The sequence below is a fragment of the Dunckerocampus dactyliophorus genome, chromosome 14 (assembly GCF_027744805.1).
Source record: "Dunckerocampus dactyliophorus isolate RoL2022-P2 chromosome 14, RoL_Ddac_1.1, whole genome shotgun sequence".
Taxonomy (NCBI): Eukaryota; Metazoa; Chordata; class Actinopteri; order Syngnathiformes; family Syngnathidae; genus Dunckerocampus; species Dunckerocampus dactyliophorus.
Window position 1 is genome coordinate 28,106,680 of NC_072832.1, and position 21,892 is coordinate 28,128,571.

General features: G+C 42.5%; 1 protein-coding gene across 18 annotated transcripts in view; it reads left to right on the plus strand.

Moving 5' to 3' along the window:
- Positions 1 to 21,892, plus strand: part of LOC129193597 (protocadherin-15-like) — a 346,331-nt gene that overhangs the window by 237,370 nt on the left and 87,069 nt on the right. For all 18 annotated transcript variants that reach the window (XM_054797865.1, XM_054797864.1, XM_054797866.1 and 15 more), the window contains 2 exons: positions 4,011 to 4,151; positions 4,758 to 4,870. In XM_054797865.1, the coding sequence (XP_054653840.1) occupies positions 4,011 to 4,151; positions 4,758 to 4,870 (254 nt within the window). The remainder of the gene's footprint in view (positions 1 to 4,010; positions 4,152 to 4,757; positions 4,871 to 21,892) is intronic.

A 21,892-nucleotide genomic window follows, 5' to 3' on the forward strand; every position in this document is an offset into this window, starting at 1 on the left:
TCTAGTTGGGAACTGATATTTTCCTGAAACTTACCTATGTTCTACTGCCGATTACTAAGGAACACAAAAAGGTAGAAACCAACTTTTTTTTTCTGATGAAAGACGGGAGTCTAATGTTTCTTTTGTTAGGTTCCATGTTTATATAACCATACAACACAATATTCTGTGTGGCTTGAAAGTCAGTCCAAATGGCCTAAAATGGCCAGTGCTGAAGGGCTTGTCTTTTGAGAAATGGCTGGGATTGAATGAGTCAAGTGTGACTGCTAAATAACCCACCATGGGGCCAAAGAAAGTTGCAAGTGGCAGTAATTTGATGAAGAAAGTGAGAATAAGCACTGTTGAATTCAATCTCACAAGGCTGTACGGGACGTCGGTGTTGTCCATATTGTGGGTGTCTGGAACAGATGAGTTGGATTCCCGAATTTTCTGGGTTTTTGTACGAGCAATGACCAATGGCGACCCAAGAAGCCATGACAGGAAATCCTTCTGAATGACTGCTAGTGTGTCAGTGAGATAGAAACCTGCTGAGTGGTGTTTGACTTCCCGAACTACATCTGGACGGACGCGTCCTTATTGACTCCAGTACTATAGTATTATAGTACTCCAGTACTCCAGTATTATAGAGCTAAAAACATAAATACAAATGTTTTCGTTGCAGGCTTGCAAGTTGTTTTTTATGAAGAGAATAACGGGAGAGTTGGAATGTAGCCTGGTGGAAAAAAATGACACCTCATACGTTTGTGGAAGCTAACTCTTCTCCTCCTGAACCCATGCACACCAAATGTGAAGAACGTGTCAAAACATGCACCCCTCCTGGGTCGTCTGGGCTGTTATTAAACCCCAAAGTTTGACCTCATTAGTCCACTTGGACTCAAAATGTCTCACACATATCCACAATCTCGACAAAACACCCATATTAAGTTTAGAGTGTTTTGCTGAATCACCATGAAGTCTGGCACGCAGCTTCACGGGACTCAGTAGCACATGCTTGTCAAACTGGGGCAAGATTGGTTGAAAAACATGGCCGCCATCAAGCAAAACGTCTTTGGAGGGGTGGGACTTAGCAAGTCATTGTCCAAAAACCATTGTGTCCAATGGTTAGGGATGTAAATCTCTCTGTGAAAGACGATTTGATACGCATCTAGATACACGGGTTTTTAAAAACAGGAGCATTTGATACGATTCATGGGTTACATTTGTTGATGGACACATGAATCTTACATTCTCAAATAAAGAAGCCGATTGTATAAACGTGTCATTCTTATGTTTAAAAGAGCACATCATACCCCCCAGCATGCTGGAAGGCAAGGGTCCCCAACCACCAGGCCGCAGGAAATGTTCAGGTGCAACACTTAAAAAAAGTAAAATAAAAATAGTAGTAAATAACTCCATCAAATTTTATGTAAATGGATATCAATTATGGAAACATGGGCCATTATTTTATTCAAGAAAGAATATACAGTTAAAAATGTTGAAGTTCTTTGTTGTGAGCACCAACTTGTCCCACTTTGTTGGACGGTCCTTGAACGCACCATGTAACTTTGTCCCACGCTGCACAGATAGACTACTATATTGTATTTTTAGCCTTTTTCTTTGCTCCCAAATGCTGGTACTAAGTGGGAATGCATAAAGGTAAGATGTGATGACCTTATTGGGTGCTAATGTGCATATTTATCCAGGCTGGTACTGGTGGATGGTGGCTCTGGATTCATTTGGTGCTTTTAATTTGATGCTGTTCCTGTCTTAATTTGACACAATACATCATATATAAGATCAATTACACAGCTATAATGTACGTATGTTTTGCTGATCTGTTGGAAATCTTTCCCGGTGACTAGCTAGCACGCTGCTAATGCTACTTACATCCCTTCTGGTCTTCAGTCATGCTAAGCTGCGGCGCATGCGTGACAATCCTTTCACGTTGTTTGAGAGACGGGCAGACAAGCGGTTGCTAGTCTTGCGATACTCGGTGCATGTCTCGACAATCCATTCATCCCAGGATTTATGTCTGATTCGTATCCATCCAGGAGGCTGACACCTTGTCAAAGTGGATATCCAGTTGCATCGGTTTATCCCCTCACAACCCTAATAATATGTCCAGGGTATGTTACATGTATGCTAGCATGTAGCATATGGAAAAGTGAATGGAGTTGAGTATTTCATCAAATATTTCTTCCTCTGTGTAATTGTCCTGCTAATCCCCTTTGAGAATGACGCAGCAGTAAAGACACATCTGGGGGACGGTCTCCTCAGGGACGTGTTGCTATTTCACGTTTTATTTCACGTCCTGCAGTCTCCTTGGCAACACAAGCAGCTCAGGCAACTGGAGCTCACAAAAAAAGCAAATAAAAGAAATAAATATGAAAAGCTCCGACAGAATTCAAGGTTGTTTGGGAAGGAAGCGCCACACGAAAAACGATAAAGATGAGGAAGGAAGTGTGATTAATCTTAATGAAAGTTAAAGTCCAGCTCGGGCTAAACTGCGTTATTGTGGAGCCTGGAGGGTTGAATTTAATAAGGAAGTCTCTGCCCCTTTCTCAATAAAAAAGAAGCAATAAAGTAACTTCATTTATTACCAGCGCGCAACAACACCGTTTATCAGTTCCAGGGTCAAACCGCCATCATAAAAGTACACGGCCGACATTTAAGTAACATTTTGTCATACATGAGCGAAAACTATAAAACGCTTTCTCGTTGGGATTCCTGCTCGTTCTTGGGAGGCTAGTCTCTTCACGCTGTTTGAACAAAGCTCACTTTTTCTCCTATTATTGTGTGAAGTTCTTTATGCATTCACGCTCATAAAATTCTGGCCCATTGTTTTCTTTATTATTCTTACTCTGGCATTTTTTGTCCTGTAAGTCCACCTTCATTTTTCAGTCAGGACATTTAGCATTCCTGGCACATTGCGCTATTATGCTACATGTTAGCATGCTAGCAGTTAGCATTGCTAGCATTCTAATGTTAGCATGCTGCTATGCTAACATTTTTATCCATTTTCAGTGTTAGTTTTAACATTGGCAGCGCTATCATGCTAGGTTTCACATGCTAATGTTAACATTGTTAACATGCTGACATTAACATAGCATTTTAGGTGTTTTCGTGAGAAGAAACCTATATAAACTCTTGTGATATCATTTCAGGTGTTGGCAGGTTAGCGCTACCATGCTAATATTCACATAGTAGCATTTTTTGACATTTTCGTAATTATTAACACATCTCAGCATGACTTCAGTTCTTTTGCTTCGGCACTCATGCTTTTCCTGCTCATTTGTTTTTTTCTCCCTTCATGATCTTATCATGACATCACTACTACCACATCACTACTATCAGGAGAACCAGAGTATAGAGGGGGAGGAGCCACCTGCTGTGGCCCAGCAGGGTGCACTGTATTCGGGCACACGCTCCGAGCAGCTGGTGTGACGCCACTGAGGTCTCTGACAAACCTTTTTCACTTGTCATAGGTGTGTCTCATTACATGACTCTTTTTATCAGTTCTTATATCTTTAGAACGCACAGAAAAGACAAAGACGTGTGTTCATGTCTCACATATGGATTGTGGATGATGGGCAAAATTCCCCAAAAAGTGCACTTTTCCTTCAAATGCCTTGAATTTTGTGAAATAAATGTGTAAATAAATGCCACTTATAGTCCAGGGTGACATATAAATGTGTTTTTTTCTCTTCTTCATGGCACATTCTTTGACTGATATACACTGAAGGGACGTCCAGTCCAGAAAATAAACGCCCACAAGCAGAATGTATCCTCCAATTGTTGATATCTGCTCTATGCCTCGCATCAGGATTGTGGATGATGGGCAAAATTCCAAAACAAAAGTGCACTTTTCCTTTAATTGCTGTGTGAATGTTGTCGTCTTTTGACCTAAGATGTGGTTTTTGAACTTAGCAACCTTAACTAGCAGTTCCATCAGTTCTTCTTTGGAATCTGAGTAGTCTATACTGCATTGTTGTTCTGTATTATTTACCATCATTTTTCTACTCTTTGTGCTTCAGGGCACACCGGCCAGTTTAGTCCGCTACAGGGTGGACCAGGACAGGTCGCCATACAGTGGAAGCATATTTGATGTGGAGGAAAACACCGGAAGAGTGATCACGAAAGTCAACCTCAATGAGGAGCCCAGTCTTACCTTTAAGGTGAGTAGTAGTAGTAGTAGTAGTAGTAGTAGTAGTAGTAGTAGTAGTAGTAGTAGGGACCCATGTTGTGGCAAAAAAATGGACAAAAAAAATGGCGGCATCGCTCCATGACACTGTCATGTGTGAGTGACAGGGGAGAAAAGCTCTGATCGGCTTGGGTGGAAGTGGTTTGGTGGCACCTGTGGGTTTGATGTCAACTGTCTTTTTTCCCTCTATTTTTCTGTTTGTTTTACATTTTTGACAAAAAGTTGAAAAAAGATTCATATTCGTACCGAAAATGTTTTCAGCAGATTCCTTCAAATTGCGGCGTAAAAAAACAATCAAGGACATTAAAGTTCTTTTCAGCTATCGTCCCAAAGTCACCTGTCTTAGGTTGTTGTTGTTGTTGTTGTTGTCTTAGTGTAGCTCTTAAAGAGAGAAGCAGGTGCTGTGGGACATTTGGTCCTAATGAGGACGTCTCGGGTGCTGCCGCATTTCCAAGCGACATTGCAACAAAATGTTCTCTCTCTCTTGCTCCGAAAACATTCATCTTTTTTTATCTATCTGTCCTTCTAGTGCTCATCAACATGTAATATGTTGCCTTTCTCTGTGCGTGTGTGCGTGCAGTTGTTTGTCACTGCCTTTGACGCCGGCGAGCCCGTGAAGACCAACAGCACCCTGGTGGAGATCACCGTCCTTCAGCCCTCGCGCATCCCGATATTCACGCAGGAGGAGTACAGGTGACTGCTTGATTCTCTCAGGTGTTTACTGTAAATGACAGCCAGGTGTGTTTCACTCAGCCACAAAGAGGATGAGGCATTAACAGGAAGCAGGCCACAATTGGAGAGGGGCGGTGGAAAAGTCATTGTATATACACAACAAGTGTATGTTCCCACTTCAATAATGATTTGGAGTGCATGAGAAAGTGCATTATGCAACGCAGAAGCAAAAGAACCAATGTAGTAATAGGGTTAAAGGCCATGCAGACTTTCACACCAACAGCTGAGTTGCAACATTTGTTCCCAAATGTTCCCACATGGTGGCTGTCGGATGTGCCATTCAACTCAGAAACCATCGCTTCTGCGCCTTCTTCATGTTCGCGTATGCTGCCTCGCAAAGCTAACTGCTAAACCCTCTGGACTCCACTCACGAGTAGCCCCTCCTCCACAAACAGGCTGAATGAGATGAGGGCCCACTCTCTCCGTTCATTCGGCTACAGAGCCGATGCACACGGCCACATGCAGAGTGAAGCCTCTTGTCATCCAGCCTGCGTGGCTCAGAGAGACGAGCAGATGCACGCACATGTCAGATTTATCCACCTGTTTGTTTTAATTGTTTGATTAATCCATTCGACCACTCACGATACTTTAAATGTGACGAGATTTCTCGTTCTTGTGGGCACTCGGCCTGGGATGGTAATCAATGAATGAATGAATGACACAATAAATGAAAATGAAGTGGATCATCAATATATTTCTATGCGCATGCGTGTCTGTTTTCCTCTGAACAGACAGGAAGAGGGTTCACTCTGTGCATTGCTTTCAGCACCTTGGCGTGTTTGTTCAATCGAACAACGGCGCGAACAGAGTGAGCCCTTTTGTCAGTCATACAGTCTCTTTGTCTGTCTTTGGGTGGAGGCGGCGCCGCTAGCATACACACACAGTGCAGACGAGTGTAACGTAGTAGAAGTTCTATTAGTAGATTGCCATATATTGTCATATATTTTTTCATTGTACTTTTCTTAAAAGTAAAGTTAAAATCTCTTCTCCTACTCACCTAGACCCAACCTTGTGAACCGAGTGTCTCGTGACGCGCCTATGTCATAGAGCAGGGGCGGGCAAACCGCAGCCCGTAGAAACGATTTAATCCGGCCGACCGGGTATTTCCAAATTCCTTTTTTTAAACCTTAACATGGAAAGTGTGCACAAAGTAACCTACCTACTGCACCATGTGAGCATACAAACAAATATCTACGCACAATACCCATGCCAGAAAAACATCCATATATTACCGCCGCAAGGCATGCTGGGTAGCTTGCTGTACTCTTTCTTGATAGCCGATGTTTTATTGTTGTTGCAGCTGGACTACCCAGCATGCCCCGCGGGCGTTTGGAAACAACAGTTTTAAGTCACGTGCTATGTTTAGCGCTGACTTGTTGTTTGTCACCCCCGTCGCAGTAGATTTATGTGATGCGTTAACTTGCGGTGGATGTGTTTGTTGTGTTTAGTTTTGTTGACGATGTCGTTCTGTTTGATGCCACCCATATATAGATGGCCCTTCCCCCCAATTTTTTAACCCAATGTGGCCCGCGAGTCCAAAAGTTTGCCCACCCCTGTCATAAAGTGTCGCATATGAACGTGAATAAAATAAAAATCCTCCTGGCGGCCCTAAAGGGAATCAGCAGCACCACCTGCTGTTGTGGTGTGCAAATGACAAGTGATTTGTGTGTGGAACTGCAAGGTGGAAGTGGAGGGACTAAAGTCATGTGACCTTTTTTGTCGTTGACTGTTTTGTGTACTGGAAGAAGTATGTTCCTTTGTACGTGTAAAACGTGCTGTATTTGTTTCCGAAGCAGGATGTCTTGCTTTGATAGGCACCTTTCTTATTTGCAAAACACTTTTTGCTTTGGTCGTGAATGGTTGGGCTGATTTGAACTCCATACTTCAAGCCTTTCAGGTCCTGCGTCTTCGTCATCCACTCTTTTTTTGTTTGTTTTTTTGGCTGGGCTGGTTAATGAGTGTACGCTGTAATGAGTATAAATAAATATTGAATCCTCAGGGCGGTTGCGGCAAATCATCACGGCTGTAAACTGGGTTTGTCTCTCTCCCGGGGCCGAGCGTTGGCTTTCCCTGCGAGTTTAGTCAGAAGCTCTTTTAACAGAAGTAAGTGTTTATTCAATTAAAGCGTCAGAAAGAGGAAACCACGTCTATATTTGTCAAAGGTGCTGACGGGCGGCCACGTAGGCGGCGTGTGTGTCCGAGGGAGGGCTGATGTTGCAGCGAGCCAGGAGGAGGCCAGCGAGTGATTCATAATTAAAACATACATGGATTATTAACACTCCAGCTGAGGCGGCTTTGAAGAACTCTCATTATGTGCGAGCGCTTGCTTTAGCGCCGGGAAGGTGCAGGGTTCTGCAGCAGTGGGCACCTGCCTGAGGTGATTCCCAGCAGACTGAGCTGAGCTGGAGGACTCGATGGCGAAGTTGGCCGCCGCACGAGCGCCGCGGCCTCCGGGAGCTTCAACGTGACGCTCGTTTTAAGTGGATTGATTTACGAGCTCGCACGTCAGTCAGAGGCGGCAGACGAGTTGCTCTAACTGAATGTGACACGCTATTAAGCGCTAGATGGGGCTTCGGCATGCCAAAGCTGTCAACACAATGATGGGCGTTGTGTGCATGCGCACAAATATGCCCATCTACTTTGTGGATGTTGCACTTGCCTCACCTCATGGAATCACTTTCATCGTGCTGTCATGTGGTCATTATTATTATTATTATTATTATAGATAAAGTTACCACATGTTAAACACATTTCAATACCAATAAAGTTCAAATATTCAAAAAGTTCCAAGAAAAAATACACTAATTGATGATAAATCTTCCTTCAAGTCAGCTTGTAAGAGGACATGACGTGAAATGTCTAAGTGCGTTTATGTGACATATATGTGACACACACGTCTTTGTCTTTCCAGTGCCTTCTAAAGATATAAAAACAGATAAAAAAAAGAGGCAACTAATGAATTCAGGTAATGGGACACACCTATCCCGTCTATGAAAACACCTCCAAAAAGCTCCAACAAGGTTTAGTGGTTTTCTATCCATGCTAACAGCTACATTCATGATAACATGTCATACTTGTAGTATTTTGGGAACTTCCTTCCTGGGTGCATTGATTTCACATAGCAACATAGAAAGGAACGCTACACCTAGCATCAAAAACACCACAGCTCCAATATGTAGCATTACCTTTGGCTAGTGTGTGGTGAAGCTAGTTGCTAGCCGGCTAGTAGCTAGCCGCTGTAGTGTGGTGTGGCAAGGTGTCACTACGCCAGTAAGGTAGTTCTTGGGCGTAATAATTTCAATAACAAGGTTTTTTCAGAAGGCTTTATAGGCGGAATATGTGTGTCCCATTATGTGCATTTTTAGCTGTCTGTTTTTACCTGTTTTTATATCTTTAGAATGCACAGAAAAGAGAATGTGTGTTCATGTCCCACATAATGATTGTGGATGATGGGCAAAATTCCCCAAAAAGTGTACTTTTCCTGTACTGTAATCACAGCCGTCATGTAAAGGATCAGAGATTTCCGGTATTGAAGGCCAAGTAGTAACAGGAGTTAGACGAGTGCACACGCAGCAGCTGGCCTGCAGTAAATGATGAGCCATAAAAGCGTTAGCCAGGTGCTAAGCTTCTCCTGCCGGACGAGCTTCTCCTCCCGTGGAGGTGGTGCAGTCCGCTCGCTCTTTGAAGGACGAGTCGGCTCATCCTTCGCCTTGCTGTACCCACCAAAAGAAAAGCTTCCAGGACACAAATCTCTCAGTGAATGTCATGTCTGCCGCCGTGCAGGCAGTAAGTTACACTGACAATCAGAAAAGTTCTGCCTTCCTCTCTGGTGCACACAATCATAACGGCTCTGCTGGGTTTTGGCTGACTTGATGATTTCTGCCTGGGCTTTCCGGCTGCTGCCTTCCATCTGTCAGAGGGAAATGAGGCCCTCCCAGCCGTTGTTAGCTACAATAAATGGCTGAGGCCGGTGTTTATGCTGCAGCAGCACGCTGACATTTGATTTCGGAACAAAGCAGCAATGATGTTGTTTATGTGAACGTGGCATAAAAAGGACCCGCAATTAATAAAATGAAATGTGCAGCACATAATCATTTAGCTCACCCGGCAGTGCACGTCATCTACTTACAGTAGTACAACATTAACAATAACAATTAGAATAATAATAATAATAATAATAGCCTGCTAATACGAAGTGCAGTTGTCCCTCTCAGTATCGCGGTTCAATTATTGCTCCCTTGCTATATCATGGGTTTTAAAAAATTCATCAATCAATAATCACGGTTTCGTGGTTCCATACGGCCAATTCAAGATTCAAGAGATTCAAGATTCAAGAGAGTTTTATTGTCATGTGCATAGTACAACAGCAGTTATACCATGCAATGAAAATCTTATTCTGTTCATTCTCCCAAGAAAAGAAAGAAAACAAATGAAAGAGTAAGAACATAAGAAACATAAACACATAAACATATATACAATTATTAGTAAAAAAAAAAAAAAAGTGCATATTTAAGCAGACTGTACTAATTCTTGGCCCAAATGAAACATTTCCCAGCATAAGAATGTCTAAATGATCCAACTTAATGAACTGAAATACAAATACAAGGCAGAAGAAGCCTTCTAATTGTGAATATAGTACTCTACTTTGGCCACTAGGTGTCGGTGTTTGGTGAGAGACACGAGACTCCTCACTAAGGTTCCCTAGGGAACACATTTACCGTGACACTGCTGGAGCAGGAGTTTTATTTACGTCTCACATATCTTATTTACTCTTATTCTGTCTGCTATATTGGCTAATACGAGTGTGAAGCCTTAAAGCCACAATGAAGTACGCTGTCCAGGCAACAACAAGGAACTAACATGTATGTATGTATGTATTACATGTCTTATTTTCTCTGATTGTGTCTACTATATTGGGTAATACAAATGTACAGGTGACTATAGGGGTGTTATTTCATGTCTTGAGGGCTCTAATAACGTTAGAGTATTTAGAAGATGTAAAGTTTATTTATGCCGTAACTGTGAAAATATTCCATTCATTAATATTGAATCCTACTTCACCAAAATTCACATATTGCGGTCGGGTCAGGAACCGATCAGGTGTGATGAAGGAGGGATTACTGTATATCACCATAATCACCACATCAAAGTTTAGTGTATGGGTGATTTATATTTGTAGTTTGTGGTGATGTTGAGATGGTCAGACACACTTTAGCTTGCTTAAACAACAGGACTGGTGATGACGGCCCCCAGCATGCCTTGCGGCACCTTTTTCTAAGTAAGAGCTGAAAGTACATTTGTATTGTAGTATTTGTACTGTGTGTGTGTGTGTGTGTGTGTGTGTGTGTGTGTGTTATCTACCTGTTGCCTTGTGATGGTTGTAGCGGTATTTCTGTTCCGACACCGTGAGTCAGACTGTCATGTTGAGTAATGACCTCCTGCTGTTTCTGATGTGTTGACAAGGGTTGGGAGTTCTCGTCTTGGCTACTGCTTGCCCAAATAAAGAGCAACATCCTTGAGACTGGGGTGGCGCGTGACTACCGGTAGTTTATTATTGGCCCTGTAGAAATAAAACGAAACACTAGGAAACAGCAAAAGTGGGAAAAATATAGTAAAAAGGCCCAATGGAAAGAAAAAAGCTGATATGTTGATACAAAAGCAGTGTTTACACTTTTTGCCTCCGCATTGTTCCACAATTTGCTATATATTTAGCGTGCATGAAGACTAGTTTGCTTTCTGTTTACACATAAATTACACACTTGGCACCCAATTGGTGACCAAGGATGGCGCACACTGGCATCAACTAACCACGCTCCTTGTCAAGTAGTGTTTAGGTCTTGTGCAGGACAATACAGCAGGATGCGCATCTTTGAAGCAGTTGTGGCATTATTTGGTCCTAAAAAAAAAGCACAAAAAAATCATCAGCAAAACAGCAAATTCGCAAAAGGTGAACTGCGATAGAGCGAGGGGACACTGTAACCGATCACTTTTAAAAAACACTCCATTGAGGCAAGATTACCTGCACTGTCCCGTGTGACGCCACACAGCAGCAGTCATCACCCCTATAGCTTCATGAATTATTATTATGAATTATGAGCAAGCCACCTACAAGATAAGCCCAGAGAAGAAGCTCATGCAATGAAGAAAGGTTAGATGGAAAATGTGCAAAGAGCAGGAAGGAGGCGATAAACTAGAAAAAAAAGAAGCATGGACAGCGTGGGAGAGGGAATTGCATTGGGCATTATGATTAGTTATGAACAGAAATGACAAGGGAGATCCAAGAGGCTACAGAAATGACTTGAGAATTCCCTCCGACTTGCTCCAAAAGTAACCCGTTCGTGTGAAAGAGACACGCTTTGATGTGCAGCGCCCGCATTGTTTGCACATTAGTTGCGTTAAGTTACCCTTATGTTCACGACTAGTTCACGGAAATTATGTGTGTCAAAAATTTGGAACATTTCACAATTGTCTTTGCACACTGGCACGCAGCCCCGTAAGGCTGATTAATAACACAAAGATGTGTGGGTCCACTTTCACTCAATCAGTCCGTGCTGCAACGTGCGTATCTGCTTTGAAACGTCTTGGGCAACTGAAATGTCCCGTGTTGGAGTATTTTTTCAACATCTCCCAGAGATGTCTCAGAGGTCCTGTGATAGCATATTGTTGTCTCCTGGATGCTGGAATGTCCACAGTTTAAAAGTGTTTTTACTCAAATCTCAAAGAGGCGTGTTGGTCTGCAACATGCTGTGCACGTGTCCAATGTAATAGATGCCAAATATCACATGCACTAACATAACTTTAGCGTGAGCAGCACGAGCATAGCTACAGGAGCTAAAGTGCTAACATTGCAGTCACATTTTAACAGCATCATCATGCTAGCGTAGCCATTTTGCTCGAGAAAAAAAATGGTGTCTGTAGCTGATGGATAGTTGGCAGAACGCCATGCTGTGTTTTAAGATGTATAGCGAAGCCTAGTATTTCTTCTTATTGCGGTTTATTATTGCGGTTTTAGGTTGCCGTGGTGTAGCGACTTGTTCCAACTGCTAAACACGCAGCCATCGAGGAAAGGAATGAGTGTTTATATACTCTTCTGTGTGTCTGGAGGTGAAGTTTTGCTGAGGCGGTTGTTAGGATTTGCGGTGTGGCTGTCAAATGCTTGACCCCCGGCATGCAGAAACACTGGCACATGCAAATAAAAGTGTTTTAACAGCACAAGCAGGTGCAGGTACTCACAGTTGTGCAGACAACGGACAACAAAAAGCGACATGAGAAAAAGGCTCTTCGAAAACGCAATGGGTACTTCTGGAGGGGAGGAACAAGCAGCAGCATGGACGAGGATAACAAAGGCGTCCATGTGACGACGCTGTGTGTGTGTGTGTGTGTGTGGGTGTGTGTGTGTGTGTGTGTGGGTGTGTGTGCAGGTAAAGCAGAGTTTGTTTCATAAGAAATATGCAGCATGATCTCATCTAAGGGTGCACAATAATTATCGGATGGATATGAGGGAATTATGACATCCTGTAACTATAAATCTTGTAACATTAAAAATAACTCTGACACAGTGTTCCCTCGTTTATCACGGGGAAGTAGCCAACTTCATTTTTTTTTTACAATGATTCTATATGTTTTTAACATTTTCTCTTTAAACACAATCAAAAAAGTTCAAACCTTTTGTTGAATTTTAATGATCGACCTAAAAGTAGGACACACAAAATTCTTAGGTCACTCACGCATATTTCACTCCTCTGACCGTGTCTTTTTGTCCTGGCGTCGTTCAACTGTACTGTAGCGCTTTTGTACCCTTGTTAAGACATATTGCTGCAGACGAACCAAAGATTAATTTACAAGCTAGTAAGCAAGCATGCTAGCAATGACACAGGAGACATGGCAGGACCACAAAGGCGATTGATTGACAATGGTCTACAGCCAATCAGGACACAGAAAACAATGGGCGGTGCTGACAGACAAGAGAGGGAAGAGATAGACACTCAACTTCCCACAGTGCAGTTCTTCTTAAAGGGCCAGCCTCGGCCTGTAACAGTGTTCATACGCTGTAATAAAAAAAAATATATCAGCAAAACAGCGAATCTGCGAAATGTGAACCGCAATAGCAAGAGGGAACCTGTCACCGATAATTAAAAAAATGCTCCAATGAGGCAAGATTACCCGTACTGTGCAGGGGTGACCAAATCAAGCGCTCCTTTTTTTTCCTGCCTGTGACGTTAACGGCCTGTTGTAACTTCCCCTGAGCTCACTTAAACAAATATTCACTTTTTCAGAGACGTTTGGTGTGCTAGTTGTACCAAATGCTCCACGATGAGGAGGGGGGACAAAAGCCCCCAAAACACATAAAACTTTATCAGCCACCCTCAAAAGTGCAAGAGGTTTGCCAGAGACCTCCGTGGCGTCACACTGGCTGCTCGGAGCGTGTGCCCGAATACAGTGCACCTTGCTGGGCCACAGCAGGTGGCTCCTCCCCCTCTATACTCTGGTTCTCCTGATAGTAGTGATGTGGTAGTAGTCATGTCATCATATTTCATTAGGACTAATCAACAGGTACTAATTAGTTCCAGTCCTTCTTACCTCCAGGTGTGCACAAACTACACTTACATCGACATTTTCAAAAAGTAGCTATCAAAAGGTAACCAGTTATCAGTATCATACGGCCTTGAGAAGCAGAAAGATATGGCGCATCTCTAATCTCATGTTTTAAAAGTTACTTACCAACCGAGCATAAAGTTATTGACGTACGGGTGTTGGTTTTGTTTTGTGCAGCGTAAGACGCTTGTCCACGATGATGAAAAAATAAGTTCATGATGGTTCCTGGGCTCCATGTAAGTCACCAACATGTTAAAGTGCATCTAATATTTCACCACATTGATGACCAGACGTGTTTAGAATGCACGACCAAGTCAGCTCTGGTTGATTTTTCAGGTTTCAGATTGGCCAAAATGCACATGACAGCTGGTGAATGTGTGACATTTATTTTGAAACTCCATTCATGTTTTCATGAGATTTTATTAACACTGGCATGTGTGTTTTTGGGCACGTGTGTGTTGGTGTGGATATAGTCTTAGTCTTTGATGTTTCCCTATGCTGCGACAGCGGGTATCTATGCTGTGTCTGCCAGACTGGCAGCAATTCCTCGTGTAAATCTACTCGAAATCACAGGAGACGTCAGCCTGGCTGCCTGGGAGGCCTGTGAGGATGTCATTTTGCTCTCCTTACCTCCACTCCGCCCGTCCCATTTGCCCCAAGCCATCCACATGGCTGTTTTTCCTTTTGTCTGCTCCTTTTATTTCCCTGTGCTGTACAGGACTAGCCCTTCATTTTCTCCCCACCGCTGGTGAGCATGTTCCTTCTACCCGTACAAGTGTGTGTGTGTGTGTGTGTGTGTGTGTGTGTGTGTGTGTGTGTGTGTGCATGTCCTCACACGTCTTTTGTGCCATCTGTATGACTGCTGCTCACTTTCACGTTCCACGACCTCTCCAAACTACAAACACAAAGGATAAAACCAATCCATTAGCATTATTTTTGTTAAGGCAGAATATTTGACTCATTAGATTGGCACAGGTGTTCCTAATGTTGTGTCTGTTGTGTTTTTATTACCTGGTTGTTGCATACCATTAAAAACATCTCCTCTTCACTTTTGAATGAAATTGTGACCGTCTTTCATTCAAAAGGCAAATAACATTTTAGTTTGGAAGCTCATTGTTTCGTTGAGTGACTTTTATGGTACGTGCACTGTGCATTCTACTAATAGTGTCATGCACAGACGACACATGCCCCGTAGGATGCATTGTTGTCATCTACAGCCATGCATTCATGTGTATAAAAGGCTCATAACTAGGGATGTCCGATAATATCGGCCTACCGATATTATATATTGACATAAAATGTGATATCTGTTGATATTGGCCAATTTTACGAGCTCCCCACATTAGCATCTGGGACACTAGCTGTTAGCCATGTTTCAATGAATCACAAATAAGCTGCGCTCCCTCGTCGATCTTGCTCAGTAATGCGTTCACGTTTCCCACGATAATAGAAGGTACCGAAGGCTTGGATCTCCACTTCCTAGCTAGCCACTTAGCTTTCATCTTAGCCCCGATACTGCTTGTTTACCTTAATGGGTAAACAGCGAGTCACCCGTGCAGGACCTCGCTCTCATGGCACGTAAAAATGTGCTTGAATAAACAAACAGAGCTGCTTGAAAGGCAGCCACTCATGGCGGCGGTGTTAATTCCATGACAGGAAGTATGTGATATGACACATATCGGTATGGGTTGATATTGGTACCAGAAATTGAGAGTTGGACAATATCGGCAAAAAAGCTAATATGGGGCATCCCTACTCATAGCTCGTCACGGGCGCAGTAAGCGTTTCGTTTGCGTAACGTTGATTCATCTCAGCTTGAAGCGACTAAGGTAAAACAGGCCGCATCACTTGGCTGCAACCAGCAGGGGCGCTGTTTTGCGCTAGTTTGCTGTTTAAAGAAGCACAAGATGGCATCAGCTACGGGAAGTTCAGCTGCTTCGGGAGTTCAGAACAAGGTCTGTCACGATAACAAATTTTGCTGGACCATAATTGTTCTATGCTTGCTGATAAACAATATTATTATCAACATTATTTTGTGATTATTTTAATATATTCATAATGCATGGCATAAGAAAAAAAATGTAAGTACCCTCTTTCAGCCAAAATTGCAATAAAAATAGACCCTGTCTCTGTTAAGGAAAACAACACCCCAATAAAAAGCACACACAACACTAAACAATAAATGAAAGGGAGTATCGAGTGTCTGTAAATAAAACATTGGGTGTTGTTCCTTAGCAGGAAGTCTTAACATGTAGCGAATGACACTGTCTGTGAGCGCGCACCATTTTGTGCTGTTTTGTTTATATTTGCTTTGCCCACCAAACGCCTCAGTAAGCGCTGACTGTCGGGACAAAAGCTCCGCTTCACCTCCAGCAGCAGTTTTACGTCCCAATTAGGAAAACTGGACAGGATGGTTGTGTTTGAGGTGCGCTTGCAAGTTGTTCGTGTCCCCCTTCGTTGTCGTCACTGCTTTCCAACAGATGCCGCATAGAGTCTCGTCTGTGTTCATGGGCTCCCCTTGTTCATTCTGTTTAAAACCCAAATAGTCCCACACCGGGGCTGTGGCATTCGCCTTAGAAACCATCGCTTTTGTGCCTTCATTCATATTTGTTTGCTCACTTGCAGGCTGCAGCACTCGCTGGCAGCCCCGCCTCCCCCCACTGGGACAAAGAGACAGAATGCCAAAAAAAACACCAATGAATGCGCACCTGCCTGCTGCAGTCTACAAAGTGCATCCATTTGCAGCCACAAGTTTCAATGTGCTGTCTAAGCTCCGACTTTTACACTCACATTTGTTTGTCAAAGTGCACATACTGTGTGCCCGTATGTCATACGTGTCTAAGCAGGGGAAGGTCTGGCTGGTTTATAAAGTCAACTAAAACAGCCGGAATTAAATCTGTTAGCTCTCCTCACTGACAAATGAAAACATGTAAAAAACTATGAAGAAAAAAAAGAATTGAAATAAACCCTATTGAGGCCTTCACATCTCCACAAATAATTGAGTAGTTTTTGTTTGATGTTGCACACCAACTGTTAAACCTCTTCAGTGCAAGCGTTTGAAAAGATCATGTCAACCACTTCTTCATCTTTCATTTCTCCATGTTGACACCAGCCTTGGATGAAGTTATTATATCACAGAAAAACACCAGTGGAAGTGGTACACTTTGGAGTCCAGCCTTTCTAAACTCATCTGCCTCAAAAGTCAAACAAAACTTTTTGGCTTTGAATAACTAAGATCAACTAATTCAACTCCCAATAACACTCAGTGGCTCAGGAGGTAGAGTCCCTGTCGTCCCTGTCCCCAGTCCCTGTCGTTGTGTCCCTGGGCTCACCTTGCGGTATCAATGCGAATGGTGGTCGCAATTGGCAGCCGCGTTTCTGTCAGGCTATCCCAGGGCAGCTGTGGCTACTGATGTACATTACCACCACCAGTGTGTGACTGAGGAGTGAATGAATAATGGCTTCACTTCATTGTGAAGCGCCTTGGGTGCCTTGGAAAGCTATAAAATCCAATCCATTATTATTATCCGTAAACCGCACGCAGTCAGGCCAGTCCACATTCAGAAGGGGAGCAGTTGGACTTTATTTTACACACTTGTATGACAGGTAGGCATGTTAGCACGTCACTAAAACAACAAGTACAGTTCTAAAAGCTTTTATGATTGAAATCATCAACTCTACATTACATCCTACCACTTTAAGGAAAAGTGAATGCTTTTTTGGAATGTTCCCCATCATCCACAATCCTTATGTGAGACATGAACACACGTCTTTCTCTTTTCTACGTGTTCTAAAGATATAAAAACAGGTTAAAAAAAAGCGTCAGGTAATGAATGCACGTAATGGGACACACCTACTGGGCCTAGAAAGGCCGCTATGAAAACACCTCCAAAAAGCTCCAAGAAGGTTTAGTGGTTTTCTATCCATGCTGTGAGCATGTAGTAACAGGTACATTCATGGTTACATGGAATACTTGTAGTATTCTGGGAACTTCCTTCCTGGGTGCATTGATTTCACATAGCAACATAGACGAGGGAAAGGCTTCTTGAGACGTCATCTGTACTTCTGTGAAGAAGGTGTCGGACGTTTCGCTCCTCATCCGAAGAGCTTCGTCAGCAAACTGATAGCAACATGATAGCAACACATAGATGTTGCAAAATGAAGGAAATAAATAAAACATGACACAATATTGATGATCATCAAAGCTGCTGAGAAAACTTTTTTCTATATAAATATATGAATGCATGTTTGTGATTTGTGTGCTTTGTTGCCAGAAAAGCAGCCAATTTATGTCAGTGACGCCTGCTGCAGGATGGGCTTGTTAGACGGGAGAGTAATGTCTCCCTGCGGCTGAGACCTGCAGGTGTTGGTGGTGGCAAGATGATTTAGTCTGCAGCTGTAAAACATGCAGGCTGCTCTATTTGTTCTGTGTGATGTCACACCGCTGGGCTCCATCTCCAACATTAGCCGGCCACGTCGCCTCTGCTGTGCCAGGATGACCCAGCAGACGGTAATGATGATGTTATGTCATGTGGGCGCTAACACGTCGTCAGGCTGGCAAATGGTGCCAGGCTGCACAGTAAATGTGTTTTTCTCTCCGGCCTGCTTGGCGCCACCCCAGGGGATGTATTATTCATGCTGCAATCCTCTTTTCATGCACCTTTGAAAATGTCTTTAATTACATGTGAAGAATGTTTGTATTCTACAGACACATTAGCCACATATCAATACCATTACCACTCAACACAACGGCCACGTCAAGGGTTCTTTAAATATCTTGCTTAAATATGACATGTTGCTACAACGCGGATCACTTTACACAGACTCGCTACAAAAAAACATATATAATAAGCAAAAAAAACCCTGTAAACAAAAAAACATGCACTGTACTGTAAATGAAAAAAACTATATATATATATATATATATATACACACACACACACACACACACACACATATATATATGTATATATATATATATATATATATATATATATATATATATATATATGTATGTGTGTGTGTATATATGTGTGTATATATACTGTATATATATGTGTGTGTGTGTGTATATATATATATATGTATATGTGTGTGTGTGTGTATATATGTGTATATATATATATATATATATATATATATATATATATATATATATATAAATGAAAAAAATATAACTTCTACTACACGGATTTCACTTAACACAGGTATTTTGTGGAACCTAACCCCCGCGTTAAACCAGGGTACACTGCTCATTGTTTGTAATGATGCTTTATGTTGTTCCATTTTTGAAAGCAAATGGTACATTTGCCATCATGACATTTAGTTCATAGCGCCACCCATGACGAAGTAGCTTGCAGTTCAGCCTCATTTCCGGTACTGACATTATTGGGGTACTATCGCTCAGCTAGACAAACATGTCGGTCTACGAGACAGAGGATGTTTACAGTGATTGTAGCAAAGATTTGCGCGGTGTGTCAATAGTTTTTGAGGAGGAAGAAACATTTGGAGATGAAATAAAGAACTTGCAGAACATGGACTTAATCCTTTAGACACGGAGATGAAGATTCCCTGCGTTCAAAACATAGATTCTTTTAAATTGGCTTCTTAATAGCCTACAGGGCTTTTTATAGCCTTTTTTAATGTACATGTGGCCTCACGTCGTCAACAAATGTTTCCCCCCCAGTAAACATATGGCTGTGAAGATGTTTATATAACATGTATAATGCATTACAGCCTTGTCACTATTGGAATAATGTTTAGAAGACATTATGCAAACAAAACAAAACTTGTGCCAACTTTTGACGTGGTGGTCGTTCTTCGTTGTTTTGATGTTTTATCTGTGTACCGGTGGAATAGCATCATTTTTCAAAATGTGTTTATAGCGTACTTTCAAGTCAAATGCTTTTTGTAAAGGTGTTCCTTCATAGCAGTCATCAGTGAAATGATCATTGAGAAGCGTTTGTTACTCTGCTTTACTCCACTGATGTCACTTCCGGAAATGAGGCTGAACTGTGACGGCTAGTTGGTCATGTCTGGTAGAACATAATTACAAACAATGCAGAACCTCTGAAGTCCAGCCCAGTTTTGCCAGGGCTTTCATTTGTTCATAAGCATATTAGCTTACTAATACATGGAAACAGGAAGCGGGTGTCAGCTCTGTCTTCCGCTTGTCATCAGTGGCTGACCCTGTAGGTCTTTAATAATCACACGGTTACGCCGCAAAAATGTAAACATAAAACACCTAAAACAACTGTAAATGCATATACATGATGAATGAAAGGATAAATGGACATTTAAAAATCACTTAGACGTGAATGTTGCCAAAGACACCATGTGGCAGCGACATCAACACAGACACCTCCCTCCTGTTTTGCTATGAGTTATTTCTTCAAATCATTCGTGTTTCTCACCTTAATGTGTGGCCCATACAATAGTTTATTACCGCTGCATAAACATCATATGCTCATGTTGCTTGATGACAAAGTGTTTTTGCTGGAAGGGTGTGAACTTCAAATGTGTTCACAAATGTTGAGCTGCAGCATGACAAGAATTTGGCGTGCATTTATGCTTTCAAAGCTGCTCTAATGCTGTTTGCCAGCTGTGCGTTTTCATATTTCATATTTACCAAAGGCTGTCTGACGCTGGAAAGCCAGGAGCGTAAATTTACTTTTCAGTAAATAAAAACATTTCACTTTTAGATGCACCGTTGATGCAAATGTGGGCGATGTTTGCAGAATGATGCACAGCTGGAGGAGGTAAACACCGTTGTATCTAACAGACACACATACTGTGGTGTGAAAAAGTGTTTGCCCCCTTTTTGATGTCTTATTTTGTTGCATGTTTGACACGCTTTAATGTTTCAGATCATCAAACACATTTAAATATCAGTCAATGACAGCACAACTCAACACTTTCTGCAGTTTCTACATGAAACTCTTTTATTAAGGGAGGGGAAATCCAAAGCTGCATGTCCCTGTGTGAAAAAGTGATGGCCCCCTAAAGCTAATAAGTGGTTGGCCCCCCTTAGCAGCAACGACTGCAATCAACTTGCAATGAGTCTCTTCCAGCGCTGGGGAGGAATTTAGCAGAATTGTTGTCATTCAGCCACATTGGAGGCTTTTCCTTTCAAAGGTCATGCCACAGCATCTCAATAGGATTCAGGTCAGGACTTGGACTAGACCACTCCAAAGTCTTCATCCATTCAGAGGTGGACTTGCTGGTGTGTTTTGGATCATTGTCCTGCTGCAGAACCCAAGTTGCTTTCAGCTTGAGGTCACCAACATTCTCCTTCAGCAAAATTCATGCTTCCATTTATCACAGCAAGTCTTCCAGGTCCTGAAGCAGCAAAACAGCCCCCAACCATCACACTACCACCACCATATTTTACTGTTGCGTTTTCTTAAATGTGGCGTTACTTTTACGCCAGATGTAATGGGACACACACCTTACAAAAAGCTCAACTTTTGTCTCGTCAGTCCACAGAGTATTTTCCCAAAGGTCTTGGGGATCATCAAGATGTTTTCTGGCAAAATTGAGACGAGCCTTAATGTTGTTTTTGTTCAGCAGTGGTTTTGGTCTTGGAACTCTGCCATGCAGGCCGTTTTTGCCCAGTGTCTTTCTTATGGTGGAGTCATGAACACTGACCTTAACTGAGGCAAGTGAGGCCTGCAGTTCTTTGGATGTTGTTGTGGGGTCTTTTGTGACCTCTCGGATGGGTCGTTGCTGCGCTTTTGGGCTCATTTTGGTTGGCGGGCCACTCCTGGGAAGGTTCACCACTGTTCCGTGTTTTGGCCATTGGTGGATAATGGCTCTCACTGTGGTTGGCTGGAGTCCCAAAGCTTTAGAAATGGCTTTATAACCTTTTCCACACTGATAGATGTCAATTCATCTCATCACACAGGACCATGTAGGTTTGGATGTTTTTTTCTCCCTTAACAATAAAAAGTTTAATTAAACAGTGCATTTTGTCTTCAGTTGTGTTGTCATTGACAAATATTTAAACTTGTTTGATGATCTGAAACATTTAGGTGTGACAAACATGCAAAAAAGTAAGAAATCATGAAGGGGGCAAACACTTTTTCTTATACACTGTAAGATATATTTCAGCGAAGGTGACGAATCATGCCTTTAAGTCCTCACTGAAGTCCTGAAAGCTTTACCAAGTCACCTAAAAACATGGCATGCACCTCATGGTGGCGTAGCAAGCAAATAGCACAGACAAGAACACGAGGTACATTCAGGGACATCAGGGACAAAGAGTAGTGTGGCCCAGATTTGTGTCCTGCCCCACCAGTTGAGAATCTCTGGTTTAAATGTGTGTGTGTGTGTGTGTGTGTGTGTGCGTGCGTGCGTGCGTGCGTGTGTGTGTGTGTGCTTTGTGGGGGA